Genomic DNA, 23,400 nt, shown 5'->3' with positions numbered 1-23,400 from the left:
AATATTTACTTAAGTTTCCTTCTTGTGCTTTTGTAGCTCATTTATACACTGAACACTATCCCACTGTCTGGACATACACAGTTTATCAATCCACTTACATATACCTAGCTAGCTTCTAAGTTTTGCAATTATGAATGAAGTTGCTACAGATTCTTGCTCTTTGGCTTTTTATTTTATTTTATTATTATTATTATTATTGTTTTTTCGAGACAGGTTTTTTTTTTGCATAGCACTGGCTGTCCTGGAAACTCGCTCTGTAGACCGGGCTGGCCTGGAACTCACAGAGATCTGCCTGCCTCTGCCTCCCGAGTGCTGGCATTAAAGGTGTGCGCCATCATTGCCTGGCTATTTGGTTCTTTTTAACATACTTATCAGTGGTTTCATTGTACACTATCTCTCAAGTGTGAAAGTAAGATCAATGATCCACTCTTAGCAACTTTACAGTTCACTTGGAAGCTGGCTTTCTAGTTTGTTTCCAACAGGTAGTGACTGGCAGTGTCATAATCTTGATCTGTAATTCTGAAATCCAAAACTTCTGAAATTGTAGCACAAAGCCTAAATTGGCATGATGTTATCTTACATGATGTCCTTACAATCTAAATAATAAGTTTATTGTTGTTGTTTAGTGACAGAAATATCCATGTGTTTCATCATGTCATGATGTACTGGATTCCCAACAGAGCATTACAGAATATAATTTAAATGCCCTGGATTTGTTTCTCAAATCTGTTAATTTTTGAATTTGGAAACACCTTGCCTCAAGGACTTTAGAAAAAAGGATGAGAACAACTTCCATTGGTCCAGACAGAATTAGTCACCTTCTGTCCATGCATCCAGTTCTAGGGATTACAATGTAGAGCAGCAGAGTAAAAAGTTCTTAAATAGGTTTAAGAAATAAATGGGAGGAAAAAGATCTCCCAAGCTGACTTTTTTTTTTTAAAGGGAGGATCATTAAACATATAAGGGAAAAACAAGAAAGAGAGAGGAGAGTGAGAGGCCTACCCATTAACCTTAACCTCAGGGGATGTGGAGAACCGGCGTTAACTTCTGTCCTTAGCAGTTCCTTAGCAATGGCAAATATTTCTTCTGCAGTAGAAAGAGCAGACGGAACTGTAGATGCACGAGTTTTTACTTCAAAATTCACGTTCTTCAGCTTAATGGTAACAGTTCTCCCCTATAACACATGTAGCACATTACTGAGGAAGGTTCCAGAACTTGTAGAAAAAAAGTTGATTACAGGTTCAAAAAGTTTAGGAAGGCTGCCTATACATATAAATATGCAAGTGTAATCAGCTGTTTATAAAACATGGTCATGTAAATGGTCATAATTAAGATCAGTGTCTGAAAAATATCACTTAGTGAATAATTACTAGTCCCTTCCTCAACCAATTAAAAGATGCTTTTATATGAAGGGCAAAGTTAACCAATCACCTTTACATTTATTGTACATCTCCCTAGGTTAATTCAGTATTGAAAGCCAAGGGGAATGAATAACTCAACACTTAGTGCATGACTACCACATGCCAGAGTCTGTAAGAATCCTCTTTACAGCTAGTGTCTGAAGGACATGAGGTGTCAGTTGGAGAGGCCTGGTGACGGTTTAGTATTTCCTGGGGGGTTAAAGTAATGGGCGGCTGTCCCACTTGAGGCAAGTTCAGGTTTCTGACTCATTTCCTGACTCTTTCAGAGCCAGTAACTTTAGCTAGAGAAACCTATCGAACATTCCCTAACCCAGGCGATGACTGAGACAGGAAATGATGGGAAGGCCACTTCACCTTAGTGGTATTCTTCTCAACACCTATGACCCACAACACAGGACAAGCGAGACAGTGGCATTTGGTAGGGTATATGGCCAGTGGCTCTCAAGACGGGATTTTATAAAGAGGAGGGAAAGGCTAACAAACTCACAACCGAACTAGGGAGACAGGACACTCGTCACCACACCGTTCCCTGGAGAGGGGTTAGTTAAAGACAAGAGTAATCCAGATGCAGTCTGCAGCTGGGTTAACAGCAAGTGCTAAAGTCACTCTTCCAGTGTGACAACAATCTATAAGATGTCAACAATTGAGGCAAATAAGTGAGAGGTATAACGGAAATCGCTGTGTTCTTTTGGAAACAGTCTTAGAAATCTGAAATGATTCTAAAATTAAAAGTGTATTTTAAAACTTCTCAAAAAGAACTATTTTACGCTTGAGCTAGAAATAAAAATGCTCCTCAAATACTCCATTTTTTTTGCACTACCTTCCCAACACTTTTGTATTACACTCTTTATAAGCCAAGCCTGGTTTGAGAGGATTGAGAAAACACTAACCGTGGACTGCTCTGAAGGAAGAATACACAGCTAATAGTCAGTTCATTCCAGACTTCTGTTCTCAACGTGTGAACCGGGATTGGAGCCCCGGAAAACACAGTGCCTGTTCCAGAAGGTCACTGTCACCGTGAGCAAAGTCACCAAGGTGATTGGGAAAGGATTTACGATAGGAGGAGACAGTTGTGGACTAACCCTTCCCTCTGCCGTTCAGGTCTGATCTGGCACGTAACTCAGAGTGTTAAGGGCACAAAGCTGCCCTTATCACCCTGGAACCATTCCAGTGTCACAAGGTGTCCTTCATACTATGTTTTCATCACAGACCTCACACAGGTCAGGCTCGACTTGGTTTCTGATTGCTGAGGATAGGAATATTCTATTTTATTTGTATCCGAGTTAATAAATATGTGGTCTCTTGACCTAGAGTAGTATCCTAGAATGAAAAAAGCTAAGAACTGGAATCATCCCGTAAAAATCCAGTACCTTCAGTCCTTCCTTCTGGAGATCACGAGCAAGTTCAGTGCACAGCTCTTGGCATAAGCTGAACTGTTCTTCTGTGTGACTTATTTCACTAAACGTCCTAGAGAGACAAGAAGGATTTTGGTGCACAATGTAAACTATAGCTGAATAATTTGGTAAGAGTACATTCAAATAGCCTAGCGTTGTATTTTCTTCAGTACAAATTAAAGTTTTCACATCAACTAACGCATAACTAAGTAAAAATACCTATATTCTACAAAAATGATCAAAAGCATTTAGATAGGTACACTGATCAGCAAAACACACAATTTTATGCTTTCTCCTTTTTTAGACGTGATCTCACTTTGTAGCCCTGGAGTGAGTCTAGCACTCACTCTGTAGACCAGGCTGGCCTCGAACTCATAGAGGTCAGCCTGTCTTAGCCTCCCTAGAACTAGGGTTAAAAGGTGTGTGTACCATGCTCAGTTCTTCATTCATTTTTCAACTGACATATTGGTGCTTTCTCATTATGAGTTCTTTACATATCAGAGAAGCTAGCACTTATATGTGATTATGAACTGGGACCTTCCTCCCCTAGTCCCATACTAAATTTGATATCTTAATGCATTTTTTTTAAACCCACAGTGAGTTTTCAAAAAGAAAGGAACCAGTCAGTGATTCTTAAATGTCTCAATAGTTTTGATGTTTTGAAGAACTAATTGAGGGACTTTTAAAGTGGACACATTTTCCCCTAAACAAAATTCCATTAAGATTTCATGTGACTCCAAACAAGATTCTAAGCCCCACAAAACTAGACAATCTCTAAGCTTTCCTTTACCAATATTACTTCAGGCTCGATTCTTTATCTGAAACACTTAACTCAAGAAGGAAGATTTGGATTTGGGTTGCTTTTTTTAAATAATTTTATTTTATAATATGTTTGTGTATGGTGAGATGTCCTCAGATGGAACCCAGGTTTAAGAACAAAATTCATTAGTTTCATATACACCTTATATACAGAGCCTGAAGGTACTTGTGCACAGTGTTCTAACAATCTCTGTTTTGACTTCAACCCACCACATAAAATGAGGGGCAAAGTTTTTCATGTGTGATAGCATCCTGATAGCACCAGGAAGTCTTGGATTTGGACCATTTCAGAATTTAGAAATTGTTTCAATACGGAATGCTCAACATGTAACTGAAACCTCTGCTCATTTGACCAATATCGGAAGTTCTTAGAACTCCCACTGTAATGTTTTATGATTCTCAGGTAAACATTTAATTGTTCTTATAAAGAAGATTAGAAATCCTAAAATGCCCAGTTTTCACCAAACAGGAGTAACATCTGTATTAAAAAACAGAAATGCCAACCATGTTGTTCTACTGTGAGTAGAGCGACCAAAGATACTGCACTGAGCTTACTGAGGTGTTTACTTCAGGAGTATAAGCTGCCCAAACTGTGAAGCTTTTTTTATTGTAGTGATGCTTTACACTACATGAACTTGAAACAGTTTAACACACATTGAATCATAGGTCATTATCTTTATTTTTATTTAACATAAAAGAACAAATATTACCTTTCAACACTCATACTTTTCCTTTCTCCATCCCTGAAATGAGGAAAAAAAAAAAAAAAAAGACTTTATTTCTTTCTCCAAAAACTGAGTTCCTTTTGGTCAATAAGAGAAGTTAATGTATTCCTTTTAATTAATTAATCTTATGTATGTGGGTGTTCTGCTGGTATGTCTGTCTGTGCACCATGCATGTTCAGTGCTCACAGAGGTCAGAAGAGAGTGCTGTACCCCTGAAAATGGAACCACCATTTGTGAGCCACCACATGGGTGCTAGGAATCAAAACTGGGTCCTCTGGAAGGCAGCCAGTGCTTTTAACTGCTGAGCCATCTCTCCAGTCCCCTAACATCCTCTTTAAATACTTTGTTTAGAAACATTTATATCTTACAAAAAACAATGAGGCTTTCTTTTAAATCTAAAAATGAAACTGTCACTAAGACATAAATAGATAAGATACTTTGATTTCATGTGTCATGGATCAAGTCTATATTTATGATAGGAAAGTATTTGGAAATAGGTATCTAACCTGCTTCTATTAAAAGTCTGGATACCAAACTTATGAAAATAAATAGGAAGCAGCAGCATAACAGTTCCTGGCCACAGGATCCATGCACATGTCACAAAAGTCAACGCTGTTTCATTTGGGGGCTGGCACATCAACTCCTCCCCACATGTCATCCATCATTCAAGTCTGTCAGACTTTGGCACAGGATGCTGAGGATCTACACCATCCACTCTGACTGGAGTCTAGCTGTTCTGGCAGGGGCAACTGAACTAAAGAAACTGAAGTAACATGCATTTTATTCATTTTCCAGATAATTAATGGATGTAATATGCCTAAGAACTGCTCGAGAACAGAGAATAATGAATAAAATATACCAAGTGCTTGTCTGGAGCTTACATCCCAGTGGCTGTAAACAAGTATGAATACAAACAGGGCCTGTGAAGGTAGCTCAGTCATACAGAGCTTGTCTCACATGACCAAGGCCTTGGGTTTGAGTCCCAATAACGCAAAGAACAAAAAATCAAAAAACCAACCAAACAAAAAACCCAAAACAAAACCAATCAAGCAAAAGAAAGTAGGCCCGATGACACAATCCTATAACAATAATCCCAGCTATCTGGGAAGCTTAGGCAAGAGGACCACAAGTTCAAGGCCAGCCTAGGTTATAAGGTATTCAAATCACCTAGTTAACTTAAGTGAGACCCTGTTTCAAAATAGGAGAGAAGATGTTGTCCAGTGGTAAAGCACATACCTAACATGTGTGAGATTCAGTCAATCACAAGAACCTTCCTCCCCCCAAAAAAACCCAACAAACAAACAAAAACAACTAAACAAACAAATAACAACAAAGGGAGAAGCACCCAGACGACAAACCAAAGCAGCACAGGGTAGAGAACACAGGCTGAGGGGACGAAGGCCAGCTACAGTGTATTACAAGCACGCTGTCTGGACTCTATATACTATACAATAACACCTGCTGCCTTATATCCAACTGCAAAATGGGGAAAGGTGACGGTATTTGGATTAATGAGCAATCTAGACCACTTACAGTTGTGGTTTCACCTTCCATTACGTACACTCAAGATCAAAGTCTTGTAATTGCGGCATCAAGGGAAGAAAGAGTAAGCAGACTTGAGGATAATACCGCTAGCTTTGCGTGCCCTGCCCCCTCGCTGACGGACAGGGTCTCACTATGTTTATAGCCTAGGCTAGCCTCCGACTCATTATCAGACTTCGCAAATTTTTTTGTAATGAATTTTATCCACATCCTCTTTGATTTTATTGCTGTCCTTTAATTTAAGCAAAAGAATATAAAGCCAGGCATGATGCTCTATGCGTGGAATTAATCCCAACATTTAGGTAGGAGTATGGTATCCCTGTCTCACTGCACTCTCCCCAGACAACCAAACATCATAAGGTCTTTTGACAAAACAGGGCCTAGGGTTGACGTGGATGATTTCCATTCTTCTCTCCTCCTCTTCTTTTCATCCACCCACAACAGCTCAAAGCCCAGATAAAAAGCTGACAGAAGAAAGCCCAGGACTTTTATTTAGATGTCCCCTCTTCTCCTGGGGCTTTCCGTGGTCGGCTCCTTCCAGTCTCTAGCTCCGGACGACTGTCAACCCTATGCCAACCTCTGAAGTCACTCTTTATGCCCTCACTCTGCCTTACTTTCCGTATCATTCTTTGGTTATTTTCTATTTCTCATACTAGTGTAAACTCCATGAAGGCAGAACTATGTCCAACTCACTGGGACTGTCTCTAGTGCTTAGAACAGAGTCCAATGGAAGATGAGCACTCAGTGTTCATTCACACATCGGAAACTCTTGCCTAAAGAATAAACTGTGGAGCAGAAGCCACCTTTCTTTCCTCAACAACCTGACCACCAACCTTCCTCTTACAATCTGAAAACGGAACAAGACAGGCAGGGGACGGAAGGAACCGCCATCCTAACCACCGTTCCTTTCTCCCCCATTCCTCACCGCTGAAGCCAGCATCCAGAATGAGTCATTAATCCCTCTTTTTCCCATAGCCAAACTGATAACTTTAATCAAGATAGAGACCTAATTAAATCAGTCAAAATGCATTTAAAAACATTTTGAAATAGCCTTCATCTCAAAGGTTCAAAGTGATAGTGATAAATAATAATGTAAATGATAAAAAAAAGCTGAATAACTATATATAGATACCTTGCTAGGTCTGTTGAACCCAGACCCAGGGCTATGTGAAGGAAATAATGCCAAGATGTTTCCGAGAAAAGGAGAGAAAGCAGTGCTCTCTGTTGGTAGAGTTCTGTGCAAGTAACAATTCCAAGAGCCATTAACATTTTCTCCGTGACTTTTCCTATTCCAGAAACCTAGAAGAGAATCCACATGTAGATGGAGTTGAGTATGTCCAGAGTGGTATAGCCACAGATGAATCAACATTTACAATTTAGAATTTTAAAATGAGATTATATTTGTGTGTGTGTGTGTGTGTGTGTGTGTGTGTGTGTGTGTGTGTGTGTGTAGGAGAATGTTGTTGGTGTTGAGGTTTGAACACAGAGCCTTGAACATGCTAAATAAACAGTTCCAGTGAGTGACATTCCCAGTTGAAGATTATAATCTTCTGTAGCTAATAAAAGGTATGAATAGTATTATTTTCACATGTCATGCAAGAAAACTGTTATTATTTTTTGGTCACATAGCTTAATTCAATAGAATTTTTAAAGGCAAGGAACAAAGAGTTCTGTGGTCATAAAAATTTTGGAAATGGTAGAGCAAACAAATGAAACTTTTTAGTACAATATGATTTACTATTTATGATTCTTTAACATACTAATACCTGCACTCCAAAGGGATTTAGAATTTTGTTTTTGACAAATTAAACCAAAATACTTCACCACCTTTAAAATAATAAAATTTCCCCACAAGGTTCCAGAAATGACATATTTTATTACTTATAGTTTCTGGATTTCTATACTCTATGTCTTCTTTATTTTTTTATAACTAAAAAATTTTAAATTGTTATTTTATAGTTAAGGACTTTCAAATGAGATTTAAAAATCTCACTGATATTTGAACTCATCCAATATTTGAACCTAGAACTTAAAAAAGTAGAACACTTATTTATACTTTAGAAAAAACTACTGTATGTATATAATATCCAGGAACCATTAACACTGTGACCTTTGCTACAGCCTTTTCCTTTACATAAATTCAATCATATCCATTATTTTGAGCAGGCTCTAGCCTATCATATAGTATAGAATTCAACTGTTAAAAAAAAATAAAGAGGACCTAGAGCACAAAAATCCAGAAAGTATAAATAATAAAATATGCCATTCCTGCATCCTTGTGAGAAAATTTTTATCCTTTTAGAGATGGTGAAGTACTTTGATTTAATTTTGATTTTAATTTTGGAGTGTCACACCTATTCATCTGGCAGCTGCCTGGACTGGAGAACTATGAGAGCATTAGGATACCGTGGAAAGCATTCCTCCAAGTGCTCCTCGCACGGCCTATCTCCTCGGCAGCTGTGGACTTAAAGTCTAGAGTCTTTCATTTAAACTCTCCTGCAGATAAGATTGCTCCTGCAATCTTACTTCCAGAGTTCTAAGTGCACGCTCAGTCACCCAGCAAAGTTCTCACCCGTCTTAAAATAGTTGAATTTTATAACTATTCAGCAAAGAACAGTTGCTATCTGTGTGGTGCCTCTCTAGAATTCAGGGTATATGCACAAATGATAATTTCATATAAACTCTTACCTTTCTAATAGGCAAGTCCTTGATGAAGTCCATCACTGCTTTTCTGCTGGGGAGAATTTGGTATTGTCCATTTGGCTTATTCTTATCACTGCACACTTTTGCTAACATTGTATTGGGGGCAATACCTTAAAAAGAAGAGCACTCAATGATTCAAAGAAGTTGCTACGTATAAGTTAATTATGTGATAAGAAAATGAAAGCTAAATGCAAATAATCTGAAATGACACATAACGCGCTACTTTAAAAATGTCATTTGGCTACTGACAATCTCCCCAGGGCTTCCTGTGGTTTTAGGGAAAGGGAATATATTACCTAGGGCAGCAGGAAAAGTGAGAAATATTTGAGTCTCCATATTTTAAAATTCAAGTGTAATTTCTGAACTGAGTAATATGAAGTGTTAGTACTTTATTTATAACTATACTAGGAATACAGGGTTGTTTTGTAGTGGATCCTTATTTATTTCTCAGAAAAGATCCAGAATATAGTTTATGATAGATGTTTACTTTCTGAAAAGTTTTTCTGAATGTAAATTTTCACATTAAAAAAGTAAATATTCTGACTTACAATATATTAAAAGCAATAACAATAAAAACTTTTAATTTTTATTGTTACTCACAAAGCGAACCATCACACATTATGACTTACAATTTCTAGGAGTCTTAAGACAATTTACAGTAGGTATATATAAATGTATTTTTAATAGCTCATATTGGCTTTTATAAATACTTTCCTAAAGCTGATTATGCGTGCTTATCCTTTGGAATTGAAACCATTACCCTAATCACAACACACATGACTTTACAAGGTAATTCTTTTTTATAGTGTGATTATTTATCACAGTGTTTTGTGATAAGTGGCTGTAACCATTGTGAGTCCCTATGCTCAGACCCTGTGATGCTCTTAGGGGTCAAGGGTAGACATAAAGCGGTGGGGCTTTGGTGGCTTTGGTTTTTTACCATGGTCCTCAGCTGCTTTGCTGCAGCTGATCTTTTTCTTGGCGGGAGTGCAGAGGAGTTCACCAACCTTCATGTATTCTAGGTTCTCTCCTACAAGTGCCAATCAAACATTCTGCACAAATCCAACGAAAATAAACTCTTCACTTAAAGGATCACTACTCTAGATGGATGATAGTCTTTTTGCCTTGGGCCATAGGCTTTTTTGCTTAATTACAGCTTACCCGTAGGTTTAGCTAGCTTTAGTAGGTCAACGTTGCTAGCAGCCAAATCAGATGCTACCACCGCTTCACAACAAGGAACTAGGACTAGTAGTGTGGAATTACCCAGTACGGCTTCCCCAGCAGAGGCTGGGATTAGCCTTGGATACCTGCGCTGGCTGTCAGTGTCGTTTTCTGTTCAATTCTGAAGCGAATTTCCTTCACCGCTTCCTCAGCTGATGTTCCAAAAACAACTGAATTTTGGAGTATTTGAGGATCGTCTTCTTCTTCTTCGGAGTTCAGTTGGAAAGGATTTCCTTGAAGTTGCAAATCAGGAGGACTATCTTCAAACAGCAGTGGGGAGCTGGCCGGTTCATCCTCATTCACTTTGTGAGCTTCCTTGCCCGGTTTATCTGGGTCTCAAACAGGAACAGCGAGTCACTTCACTTTAAAGAGCGCACACTTCTCAGGCTAGGTTTTATCTCATTCTTATTCTTTTTTTTTTTTTTTTTTTTTTTTTTGGTTTTTCGAGACAGGGTTTCTCTGTGTAGCTTTGCGCCTTTCCTGGAGCTCACTTGGTAGCCCAGGCTAGCCTCGAACTCACAGAGATCCGCCTGGCTCTGCCTCCCGAGTGCTGGGATTAAAGGCGTGTGCCACCACCGCCCGCTTTCAATGCCTCCCCCATCCCAATCCCCTCTATTATTTTTCCCTTTCTCTTCTCTGCCCCTCGCCCCGCCCAGTTCTCTGTGTATGTGCATATGCTTACGTCTGCTTCAAACAGTCTAGTAGCCCACACTGGCCTCACTGAACAACGGAGAGCTCCTAATGGCTGCTGCCCAAGTCTTCTAAGAGTGGGATTATAGCCCGGCGGTGGTGGCGCATGCCTTTAATCCTAGCACTAGGGAGGCAGAGCCAGGTGGATCTTTGTGAGTTCGAGGCCAGCCTGGTCTACAGAGCGAGATCCAGGAAAGGCGTAAATCTACACATAGAAACCCCGTTTCTAAAACTAAAAAAAAAAAAAAAAAAAAAAAAAAAAAAAATGGGATTACAGGCATTAGTGCCCACCTCTCTCCTCACTGCTGAAAACAAACCAAATTCAGTTTTGTTTCTAGGAATCAAGATGAGAAAGGCTATCTTTTATCTTTGTAAATATTTAATAAAGAAAATGCTATCAGGCTTTCCTTAAAAGAGCATTATCCATTTCTTTAGTGCATATTTTAAAGAGAACAGTTGAACTAACTTCGGAAGTCCATTATTTTTTCTTTAAGAAGAGAAATATTTTTCACTGTATTCTTCTCTAAGGAGAAAAAGATCCTTCTTAAGTTAAACTTAGGCATATGAAGGAAAAAGCATTAAACAATAAGAGTAATTGCAACCAAAATTAAATTTTGTTTTGGAGGAGGACAAACTTAATTTTTCTTTATTTATGGAAGAAACTTTAAAAATGTTAAAAATACTCTCAAATGTCTCTTTTCAAATGTTGATTCACTTTTTTGAGACAGGGTTTCACTGTGTAGCCTTGGTTGTCTTAGAACTCACTCTGCAGATCTAAAATTCACAGATATCTGCCTACCTCTACCTCCCAAGTGCTAGGATTAAAGGCATGCACCACCATCACTCAGCATGCTTTTAACTTGCTTATTAATAAAACTTTACTTTCACAGAGGGTGCCTTTGCTATAAATGGAAATTACTCCTGAAAGTTGAACATTTTTTATACAAATTCTTAGAGTCTGATTCAATATTTGAAGGTCCAAATTTAAGGCAAAAAAGTATAATTATCAACAAATTGGAAAATGTTATTATTAAAAAGTAAAGTAGCTGGGCACAGTGGTGCATGCCTGTAATCCTAGTACCCAGAAACTTGGGAGGATGAGGCAGGAGGATGACAAGTTTGTGCTTATTCTGGGGTGCATAGTGAGATCCCATCTCAAACAAAGAAACACATTTTTTTTAAAATGTAATGAACTAGCTATTAGCTTATGCCCATTTTTCAAATATAGTGTAAAATACACTTAACTCTATTCTGATACCAATACTAAAGATATTCACATGAACAATTCCATTAAAAACTATTCTCTAGCCAGGTGGTGGTGGCCCACGCCTTTAATCCCAGCACTTGGGAGGCAGAGCCAGGTGGATCTCTGTGAGTTCAAGGCCAGCCTGGTCTACAGAGCGAGACCCAGAACAGGCACCAAAACTACACAGAGAACACCCCCACGCCCCAAACCTATTCTCTAAACTTAAAATAGAATAAAACAATTTAAATATATTTATAAGATTAATAACAGAGTTTCCTGATCTCATTTCATAACGTGTATTTCCCAATAATTTGGTAAAGGCAGAAGCAACAATTAAATTCTTATATATTTTTTATAGCCCAGGTTAGCCCTAAATTAACTACATACCCTGTCCAGGCTGGTCTTACTAATTCTATTGCTTCAGCCTTCAGAAAGCTGGGATTATAGGTATGAAAACATACTAAGCTTAATTAAATTAAATTTTAAGACACAGTTGAAGGCATTTTACTTGAAAAATGAACTTGGTCTTTAGAAAATGTCTAAAGATATGTAAATCAGGCAACAGATACTTGATTAGTTTCAAACTTTAATTACAACATATGAATTAATTTATAGATAGATGTTTCCCAAATTTGAATTCACAGACCACACACATAATACAACCTATTTTTACTGCATCTGTGCTTCAGGTCATTTCCATTTTCACATTCTGATTTAAACCTTAGAGGCACTTGGAAGGAGTAAGAGAGGATGGGGCAGCCGAATGAGGGTCACCCAGAAGCCCTTTCCTCCAACTGGCTGAAAAGAAGTCCTGGTAAAGAGACAATGCAGGCCAGGTGTGTCCCGGACCAGGTCCCAGCCCTCTGTCTGCAGTGACTAGCACTGGTGCCCTCTGCTCCAGGAAGCAGAGCATGCCGACTCTGGCACACTGTCGGAGCGGCTGCAGAGCACACAGGCATCTTTTCAACCTCAGCTGGGTTTCACTCCCGTGTGGCCTGGCTGCATAGCTAACTGCTGAGTGGTTTCTTCCTCCTGAATGAAATCCCTTCACCGTCTCCATGACTGAAGCAACGAGAGCGCAAAGCTACATCAGAGCACAAAGCTACATCAGAGCACTCCTTCTGGACGTCGAGCACTCACGCATAGAGCATCGGGTTTCTTACACACCCGCCAGCTAATTTGTACGGCAAAGCAAACATAAGACAATGGTCACTATTTTATTTGCAAGTAAAGACAATATTTCACCACATATTTCTAGAGACAAAGAATCTTTCAAAAAAAGGGCAAATAGGAAAATGTCTGACTCAAGAAAGATCCATCAGTCACCTACCACTCATCCAACACCCTGCAAATACAAGGTCTGATATTCATAAAAGTCTAGCCCACAGGGAATTATGTCGGAGAAACAAAAGTTAAAGCATTTAATTTGCTTGGGAATATGAACAAGATGAAGAGAACACTAGGCAAACGAGCAAACAGAAAGCCATGCTCCTGTGACATCACCTTATCACTGTCAGTCTGGACACAGGACACATGGAAAGGAGCACTGGTAGAGAATGAGGGCCACTCACCTTAAGCCCAAAGCAGTTTTCAAACACAAGGCAAGAGTAATAGTTACAGAGGACCCTTTGGGGTAATAATTTCTAATAATTTCTCTCTCATCTTCTCTCATAAAAGCTAAGAACTAACAAAAAGAGATTTTTAAGCATCAGTCTTTATAAAATTATAACAAAAAAGCAAAGTTGTTGTTGTTCCAAGTTTCTGTGTCCAGAAACTATTCTTTTTTTTTCTCCCCTCCCCCCTTTTTTGATGTTTCCATCAAAGAATGAGAGACCTACCCCCTAGGGAAAAATGAGGCTTCGACTTGATGTCCATACTAAACTTGCTGCAAGCAAGGTGAGCCCCTAATAGTGTGAGGCTCAGAATTTGATGCTGCCAGGGCATGGTGGCACATTCCTTTAATCCCAGCACTGGGGAGGCAGAGGCAGGAGGATCTCTGTGAGTTCCAGGCCAATCTGGTCTACAAAGCAAGTTCCAGGACAGCCAGGGCTCAGGGCTATGTAGAAAAACCTGTCTCAAAAGAATAACAACAGCAACAAACCCCCAAACAAAAACAAACAAACAAACAAGAAGGGAGAGAGAGAAAAGAAAAGAAAAAAATTTTTGCTGCCATTGTACATCTACCATTTTTGTTCAAGGAACATTACTAACATGTTTCCCCACACTGCCTAGCCCCTTTGATGCTATGAAATAAAACATGGCTACAATTTGTAAGTAAATCCCTTAGATGACCTTTCCAGCTGGTTGACCTTTGTTCATGGATTTAAGACAGGTCAGACGTTTGAAGTAATAGCACTTTTGGCAAAGGGACTGGGAGCAGAATGAATGTGTAACACCTGAATGTTCTGGATAAATGATAAAAGGGTTGCTTGAAACATATATGGAGCCCTGAAACTTTTAATTGTACAGAAGAGTCCAGGAGGGTCTGGGCAATGCCTTAGTGGATAAAGCGCTTGCCAAACAAGCTTGAGGACCCGAGTCTGGATCTATAATACCTGCATAAAAGCGAGGTACAGCAGGGGTGGGGGGCACTGAGCTCAGGGTGTTGGTACAGACAATGCCAACAACAAATCCCCAGAGCTTACCAGAAAAGCAGTCAGCTCCAGATTCAGAAAGTGACCTTGACTCAGAAAATAAAAGTGCGAGAGGAGACACTGGAGTCCATTACCACCTCCATCCCCCCATGAGTTTTAGTAAGGTCTTAGTAAGTATGTGGTGAAGAAGGGAAAGCGAGGTCATGAGTTTTCACAGGGTTGAAAACAGTCACATTATCATATTAAAACTAGATTACAGAAAACTTGAGAAACAAAGAAAAAGAAAATCACCAAAGGCTTTAGTTGTTTGGGGCTAATCTTTTTTCAAAACCTGATTTCTATCAACAATAACAACAACAAAAAGCCACTTTCAACAGGAACTTCCTCCACTTCAATGCGATCTAAACCCTTTGATATTAAGAAAATAATTGTTCTGAAACTACTCTGAAGAAGAACCTTGTAGATTGTTAAAGTCTGGAGATCCAACATTCTCATCTGATTTTAAAGAGATTGCACACACTTAATTTTTAAAAACCTACTGGTATATTTTAAGTTTCTGATTTTTCATTTTTACAAAGACAAACCTAATCCTACCCTACATACACAAATGAATTAATTGGGTTGGTTCAAAGAGCTGCTTACTATTAGTATTTAGCTGGTAATTCTAATAAAACCGCTTACCAGTTTTTACAGAGTTTCCTGTTTTGTTGAAGTATCTTCTTTTGTCCTCAGGCCAACTTTGCCTTTCCTCCAGGTGCTGTGTTATGTTCAGGTAGGCTTCGTCCAGACTCATGGCCAGAAAGTTGGGATCATATTCAGCAAGAATCTCCCTAACCTTCAAAAAGGACAACAACAATAAAAGTTGACATTTTGCTGCCACAGCAAAACTTCCTGTCTTATATATCTGATGAAAAGCACTAATATTCTTACTTTGCAACTATAGTAATGAGTCTGCAATCAATAGCTCACGGATTTAAGGAATAAATAATTTACTACCAGTGCATATTTGTCAAATTCTCTTTTGCACTAAAATAGATCACAAAGGCAGAAGACCATGAAGTGGCTTCATCTGATGCAATCTGAATCCAGCATCCTATATCTAGAAACACTAAGCAAGTCAAATAAATCTCACACAATATTCTGGTAGGAGCGGAAAAAAAAGTGATTAAGGTTTACCATAGCTAGTCAAAAGGAGGAGTGGGCATGCATGACAGCATTCTCTCTCATCTCCTTTGTGAAGATTTTTGTTTAAAAAAGGAATGTAAAGTGCTATGATGTTTTAGAGAGCAGTATATTTCAGTTAATTATAATATGAACAATATTCATACAAAATAAAGCTCTACTATTTATAGGAATCTGGACTGGGAAAGATGATAAATCTATAGAATACTTGCATGCTTGCATTAAACAAAAGATGAAAATTTGGAGTTTCATTGTGACATGAAAGAAATACACAAAGATTAGAATTACAGCTAATATAATTCAGTAATGCCTTTGATATGGGGTAGCTTTATTACATGAAACCACGAAGGAGGCTTTTTGCTGTTTGTCTTTTAACTACCAAAGAATTAGCTGAAATAAGAGGGAATGATTGCCAAAATAACCCATCTAATAGAAAATATCTCTGCTGAATTGTTATTCTTCATCTAACATTTAAAAGCTTTGTATTATATCATTAGAAAACTTTTGTGTTTTATAAGTAAGAAACTGTTCTATTTTAACATAATCATGAACAACTGAGGGGAATTTTAGAAAATGGTGATGTCAAACTTGCCATATTTTTATTCAGAGTGCTTTAAATACTTTTGGTTTTGTAGAAGAAACCATTCTGTAACAGATGCAAACAGTACCTTCCTAGTGAAAACAAAACTCTGGAAAGTGTACCTGGCAGCCCACTAAGCCTCTGAATGAGAAGTACTCCCTGGAGGCATGGCTGAGTACTTCTCACTTCCTTTCCATAGGACACTGCCACAAGAACCAAAACGGACTGTTCCCAGAAACACCAAGCACTTAGATCTAAGAACAATAAAGTTATCCTAATATTTGGACAAAACAGAAATGGATGCTCCTGAAACTTATTAGCTAGGCCAGAAACATGAATGCATCGATACTGCATTTACATGTAAAACTCATTTGCTACATTAACTAGCGAGACACTGCTCAAACTTGAAGCATTTTTCTATCTTATGTAAATAACCAGGTGACAGATAACTAAAAATAACTTAGCTCTCATGTCGTACTGCCGGAAGTTTGACTGAGCTACAGTAGGATTCAAGGTCTTTCTTACAAAGTCTTTAAGAATTTTTAATTACCAAAGCCTGTATTTATGGTGTTATTTATTTAACTATGAATACATTTAAAAAATTGCTGTGGGAAGATCCTTCTGTACACTGTGAATATGTGTTTCTCTCATTGGTTGATAATAAAGATGTTTTGGCCTATGGCAAGGCAGGATAAAGTTAGGTAGAAAAACCAAACTTAAGGAGGGGAAGAAGAAGCACAGATTTGGGGAGACATGAGCCAGCCACCCAAGGAACAAGATGCCAGATAACCAGTAAGCCATGGACCATGTGGCAATAAATAGATTAATAGAAATGGGTTAACTTAAATGTAAGAGCTAGTTAGAAATAAGCCTGAGCCATTGGCCAAGCATTTATAATTAATATAAGCTCCTGTGCGGTAATTTGAAGCAGCTGCCGGGTATTCAGGAACAAGCAGGACCAAAAGCTCTGCTTCCATTTACAGAAGGTATGTTCTCTTTGCCTACCACTTTTTAAAAAGTAGGCACAAAGCAATTGACTTAACAGACTGCTTTGGAATGAATAAAACTGTTTTAATAGGGGGTAATATTTTAGGGAAAATGAAGGAGAATAAAAATAAGGCAATTTAAAGCTCAGCTGCACGTCTAAATGACAGCAAGTATGTGCTGGGGCTGGAGAGATGGCTCAGCAATTAAGAGCATATACCGTTCTTCCAGAGGACCAGAGTTGGGCTCCCAGCACCCACCACGTCAGGTGTCTCACAACTATCTCTAAGTCTGACTCCAGGAAATTTACTGACTCCATAGGCATCTACACATATGTGCCTACCACACACAGACACAAATACATACATCCAATCAAAAATTAATAAAAAATACATCATTAATGCTGGGAGAGGCAAAAAAAAAAGAAAAAAATACAGCTTTAAAAAAGTATAATGCCATAGTTTTAGTATTTATATTTAGACAGTTGTTGTATCCTTCTTCTCTCTTTTTTTTTTTTTTTGAGATAAGATCTCATATAGCTTAGGCTGACCTCAAAATTACTGAGTGGTTGAGGTTAGCCTTGAACTCCTGATCCTTCTGTCTCCATAGTGCAGGAATTACAAGTCATGCTCAGACAATACTCTATGATACACTTTGTTTTATAATAGCAGTCTAAAAATAATGCACACGCAGCACTCTAGATTTTAACCAAGGAATTAAGTCCCCACAGTGTATGATAGATCAACTTTAATGAAAATGGAAGAAAGGATACTTTTTCACATAGGACAGTTCAGAATTTTAGTATGTAAACAAATCACTACGCTTCATTCTTTTCCAAGCAAGAGAGTATCCACCACCCCTCTTTTTTGGAGTCTCTTGGACAAAACATGGTCAAGTAGCTCTGTAAGATTATGAGGCAAGCAAAGCAACTAACCACACTAAGTGAGTTTTGTTTCTGTTTAAAAGGACAGAGGCAGGCTTGGTGACCCAGGACAGCCTGAGCTACACAGTGAATTCCAGGCCAGCCTGAGACAAAACAAACAACAACAACAAAATAATTATATAAATTTAATTTAGAGTAGATTGAAATTAATGATGCATACACTCTGTAAACTAGAAATATTAGGTTATTCTAGATAAATTATTTTATACCCCAAGAAAGATATTGAAAATTAACTTTATGCTATAATTATTAAGGCTTTACGAAGTTTTGAGGAATTGTAGAGAATTGAGAGAAAGAGTTGGGAAACAGAAAGACATGTTCTGGATACTATAAACAGCTCACTAGTCTCTACAGCTAAGACCAAATCTTGATAGTTTAAGGCATTTGGAGTTGAGTCCAGGTGACAGAAAGCCAGTATAAGGGTTTGGGGTGGGAGACATTGACTTACCTCCTTACTCACAGCTCTATATTTGTCAAAGTTCGGGGGCACTATAATAAGTTGTGGGCAGAGTCTCTTAGCAATAAATCCTGGCATGGCTGCGCGAACACCAAACCTCCTTGCGTGGTAATTTGAAGTAGACTGAAAGAAAATGGACCGCATAGGGAAAAATAAACAACCCTAAATGGACGTATTGATCAGTACATTCATAAGAAACACATTACTGATGTGCATTTTCAATTCAAGGGCATTTCTTTTATAAGCCACTGTCTTGAACCACATCTTGACTTTCTTAAAAAACCATGACCCTGTCTCATTGTTATTTCTAAATTTATAACATGGTACCAGGTAATAAGTAGGATTGAACCAATGAAAAATTCTTTTAAAATAGGTGTGGTGGTTGAATATCTGTAATCCCAGCCATCAGGAGACTAAGGCAGGAGAACTACTAGTTTGAGGTTCAAGGTTAGCCTATTCTACACAACAAATAACGACTTTAAATAATTTAAAAATATTTTCGTAGTAATTAAACTTCAATGCCTTTAAAGTATTCTATAATATATATATCTAAGTCTGGATGATAGTGGATACTCTATGAAACTAATAGTAAATAATGTAGAATAGTTATAAAGTAATAAGAAAATAATCTATAATATACAAGTTATACAAAGTAACAGTATAGAAAGTATTAGTATATACATATATAAAGTATATACATTAATAGAATATAGGAAGAGAATCCTTGTCCAAAATGCTTGGGACTAGAAGTACTTCAGACCTAAGTTTGAAGATTTAGGAATATATACATAGATTTTTACCAGTTAACTATCCTTGATCTGGAAATCTGAAATCCAAAATTTTCCACAATCCAAAATCTTTTTGTGTATGTGTCCACGTGTTCATGCATATCCACGTGCATGCAGGTGAAGGTCCCAGATCCAAACTTTTTGGTGATGTATTTCATATGTCTGGGATTAGTGATGCTCAAGCAGTAAGTAGTATGCATCAAGAATTTGCTCCATCTGGAAATTTTCATCTAGCACAAAAAAATTCAAGGCCTGCTGTCTGGTCAGCAAATTTATGTCTTTAAAATGAAGTGCTTAAAAATTAAAAAGAACTTCAAAGTTGAGTTTTATTTCTTAAAGCTTGAAGTTCTTGGCAAAAACATTTTGGCTAGGAAATGAGACTAAAAAGTATGAGAATGAAAAAAATGATAATATTTAATAAATCCTGTTCATGATGGCATTTGCCAGTAGTCCAAGTCAAAGTGGAAAACCATAATATCATTTATAGCAAAGTTTAACGATGAATGGAACTTTTATTAGGAATCTAAGTGAGTGCTCAGTCATATGCAAGCCAGATCTATCAAAGGAAGGTATTATTTCAGAAAAAAAAATCAGATTTCCTTTAATCATTTTGAAAAGATTTTTAAAAAATCTTGATAGAACTCCCAACTACCCTAATCCTTGCTCAGCTCTCTACAGAATAAAGTGTAGAGAGCACTATAAAGGCAAAGCCATACTTAAAGTCAAATTAATAAATCTTGGGGCCAGAAATGGCTCAGTGTTTAAGAGTAAGTACTAGCTGCTCTTGCAGAGAACTTGGGTTCGATTACCAGGACCCACACCACAGCACACAGCCATCTGTTACTCCATTTCCAGGGGACACAATGCTCTCCTTCGGCCTCTGCAGGCACCAGGTGCATTTAGTGGTGCAGACATATATGCAGGCAAAACACTCACATATATAGAATAACAGTTTACTAATTTTAAATAAATCCTACAAAACTGACATGAAAGCTAGATTTATTGAAGAACAATGTTTTATGAGGTGTGAGTTCCTCAGATTTTGGGTTTGTAGTACATTGTAAATAGTAGCCTCTATCTATCTATCTATCTATCTATCTATCTATCTATCTATCTATCTATCTATCTATCTATCCATCCATCCATCCATCCATCCATCCATCCATCCATCCTTCCATATAGCTATCGATCTATCTAGTTTGTTTGTTGGACTGTTTTTTGAGACAGAGTTGGTTTCTCTGTGTAGCCCTAGCTGTCCTAGAACTCGTTCTGTAGATCAGGCTGGCCTCAAACTCAGAGATTCACCTGCCTCTGTCTCTTGGGTGCTGGGATTAAAGGTGTGTGCCACCACTGCCCATCTTAGCCACAATAGTTTTACACTTACTCTTTTTTTTTTTAAAAAAAAAATCTATTTATTTTTATTTCATGTACACTAGTGATTTTGTCTGCATGTATGTCTGTGCGAGGGTGTCAGATCCCCTGGAACTGGAGTTACAGACAGTTGTGAGCTGCCGTATGGGTGCTGGGAATTGAACCCAGGTCCTCTGGAAGAGCAGCCAGTGCTCTTTACCACTGAGCCATTCCCTCTAGTCCTATATTTACTCTTATCAGAATGCAGAGTCTAGTTCCTCATGCCAAGTAATTTGCCTGATGACTTCAACTAAAAGAATTAGAAGGAAATAACGCTGTATGTTCTGAAGACTTAGTTTTAAGAACTTGTAGCTTCCATTTTTTATTTTTATGGTTCTGCAATCACTAAAAAGTATTCAGAGCATGTTAAAAGGGTATATTATAATACTAAGTGACAAGACATCACATGGAGATAATGAAGTTTGAGGAGAAGCCACTTTAATCACCACAGTCGAAGTGCTAGACCTGACTGAGTCCATCTTGAATTCCCCATGTTAGATGGTGCTGACTAATCCCGGAAAACACAGAGCCAACTCGTCCTTACTGAACTTCATATAAACTAAAGAATCACAAGGAAAAAACATATTTGTCTGCGGGAACAGAAGAGGTTGCGAACAGAAGAGGTTGTTTATGCCGTAATGGATGCTGCTGTGGAGTCTCATTGACTCTCAGTGCCAACTCAGAAAATTTCGAAAATCCATCAAATTCACCAAAAAAAAAAAAAAAAAAAAATTTTGCGTAACAGACTGAAAGAGTCAAACATGTAGTGTCATCCCCATTAACTTGTAGGTCAACTTTCTATGAGTTTACTAAAAAAAACAATTAGCTTCAACTCTCTTCAGAAGGGAAATCTATTAGCTTAGCACATATACAAGGATTTAAACCTTTGTTTAATATGAAAATAATAATTTTAAACTTGAAATTTCAATTTTTAGGTTAGAAACTGTTGGAGAGAAAATATTTTTGGATTTAAAACAGGGGGGTTTAGTTCAAACATGGTTATGGAAAGTGTGTGTGTAAGTATACACACACACACACACAAATTATTTCTTTTCTTTCAAATTTCATTGGTGATTTACAGGAAAAGAGTACACATCAACAAAGCATTGCTTTAAGGACCAGATGATCATGAGTGCCTGCATACCCATGATGGATTATAGACTCATAATACAGTAATGATTATAATACATAGGGCCATTGGGAAGTCAGCGACAGGGAGGGCCTCTCCTCGTTTCTCCAGTGGTTTGTAATACAGACACCTATCTATTCTAGCTGCTACTTTTAGACAAGATGTGCTGCACTGTGGTGGTACGGCTGTGGACAGCTGCTACCTTTAATTATTGTGTTTTCAGCCATAGGCATGGCTCCTGTTACCTTTACCTTGATTTAGGACACACAAAAAAAATCAACTTAGTAGTCATAAAACAAATGATTCTGAGTTATTGTAAATTAACTGCACTCTAGATATATTGGGAAACTATGTTATTCTAGAACAGGGGTTGGCAAACCTCTTCCGTCAAAGTTCAGAGTACATAATCACTTTAGGTCTGGTGGCTGTGTTTTCTTAGCAACCACACACTTCTACTCAATTGTGCTCCTCTAGTGTGCCAGAAGTAAACAAGTGGCCATAACTGCTTTGCCCTAATAAAGTTTCTTTACAGAAACTGATGACAGGCTAGACTTGGTCTGCAAGCCAGTTCCAAAACCTCTGGCTGAAGGTAACATTTCCTTTGCTTTGACTTTTTCCACTCTCCCCAGAACCCTTTGAAAGAGTTCATTTGCAATGGAAGGATGCAATGCTACTGTGCTATTTTACTGAGTTTGTAACTTTGGGCAAGCCATTATTTCTCTCTGTTTCTTTTTTTCTCAAGTAGAAATAAAAGTTAGTATGATCAGTTACATTGAAAGGATTCAGTAACAGCATATGTTAGTCACCTGGAAAAGCAGAGAAGTTCTCAGCAAACTGGCAAATCTCAGTAAGCCGACCTGATAGTCTATGAAATTTCCTTTTTGTTTTTGATCTTCACTTACTTACCAGCATACTCATTGATCCTACAGCAATGGGTTTATCCTTCAATTCTGGATTGTCTCTCATTTCCACAGCTGCATAGAAAGCATCCATGTCAACATGAACTATGGTATTGTTCAAATTCCGGTTCCGTTCTAATTCCATTGCAAATCTGTCAACCTTAATTTTTTAAAAAGTTAACATACTTTTAGACAATATGATATCAAAATGTCATTAATCATACATAAATTTTAATTCAGAAGGTATCTTTCTATCTGCCAATCTACTTACATATCCACCCATCCACTTCCTTACCTATTGGGTGTATATTTTCTTGTATTTATGAGTGTACAGTTTATTGTTGTTTACTAAGGTTATTAATTGCTTTTGTTTTCACACAGAGATCCTACTTCTATTCATTATTTTTAAAATGTGTGTGTGAACGCAATTGCTCACCTATGCTTGTGTGTTGGGCAGGAGTGTCTTGGCTCTTTTCTGTTGCTCTCCCCTTATATTTGGAAACAGGATTTCTCACTGAACCTAGAGCTTGCTCTTTTAGCTGGGCTGGCCGGCCAGTCACTCCCTGGAACCCATCTGTCTCCCACAGAGTGCTGGGGTCACAGACATGATGCCACACCGGGGTGCTGGGGCCCCAAACTCAGATCCTCCTGCTTACACAGCAAGTACTTTACC

General features: G+C 38.1%; 1 protein-coding gene across 6 annotated transcripts in view; it reads right to left on the bottom strand.

Annotated features, from left to right (window-relative positions):
• Polk (DNA polymerase kappa) overlaps nt 1-23,400 on the bottom strand; it is a 60,931-nt gene that overhangs the window by 2,965 nt on the left and 34,566 nt on the right. For 4 of the 6 annotated variants that reach the window (XM_037209487.1, XM_028871679.2, XM_028871680.2 and 1 more), the window contains 9 exons: nt 22,735-22,887; nt 18,493-18,624; nt 15,037-15,190; nt 9,912-10,160; nt 8,590-8,714; nt 7,034-7,200; nt 4,345-4,377; nt 2,792-2,888; nt 1,003-1,174 (listed from right to left, as the gene is read on the bottom strand). In XM_037209487.1, the coding sequence (XP_037065382.1) occupies nt 1,003-1,174; nt 2,792-2,888; nt 4,345-4,377; nt 7,034-7,200; nt 8,590-8,714; nt 9,912-10,160; nt 15,037-15,190; nt 18,493-18,624; nt 22,735-22,887 (1,282 nt within the window). The remainder of the gene's footprint in view (nt 1-1,002; nt 1,175-2,791; nt 2,889-4,344; nt 4,378-7,033; nt 7,201-8,589; nt 8,715-9,911; nt 10,161-15,036; nt 15,191-18,492; nt 18,625-22,734; nt 22,888-23,400) is intronic. The other 2 variants (XM_028871681.2, XM_028871682.2) reach the window with 1 other exon arrangement.

This window comes from Peromyscus leucopus, chromosome 11 (assembly GCF_004664715.2).
Source record: "Peromyscus leucopus breed LL Stock chromosome 11, UCI_PerLeu_2.1, whole genome shotgun sequence".
NCBI classification, from domain to species: domain Eukaryota; kingdom Metazoa; phylum Chordata; class Mammalia; order Rodentia; family Cricetidae; genus Peromyscus; species Peromyscus leucopus.
The sequence above is the reverse complement of the archived record's forward strand: the minus strand, read 5'-3'. Positions and strand labels throughout refer to the sequence as shown.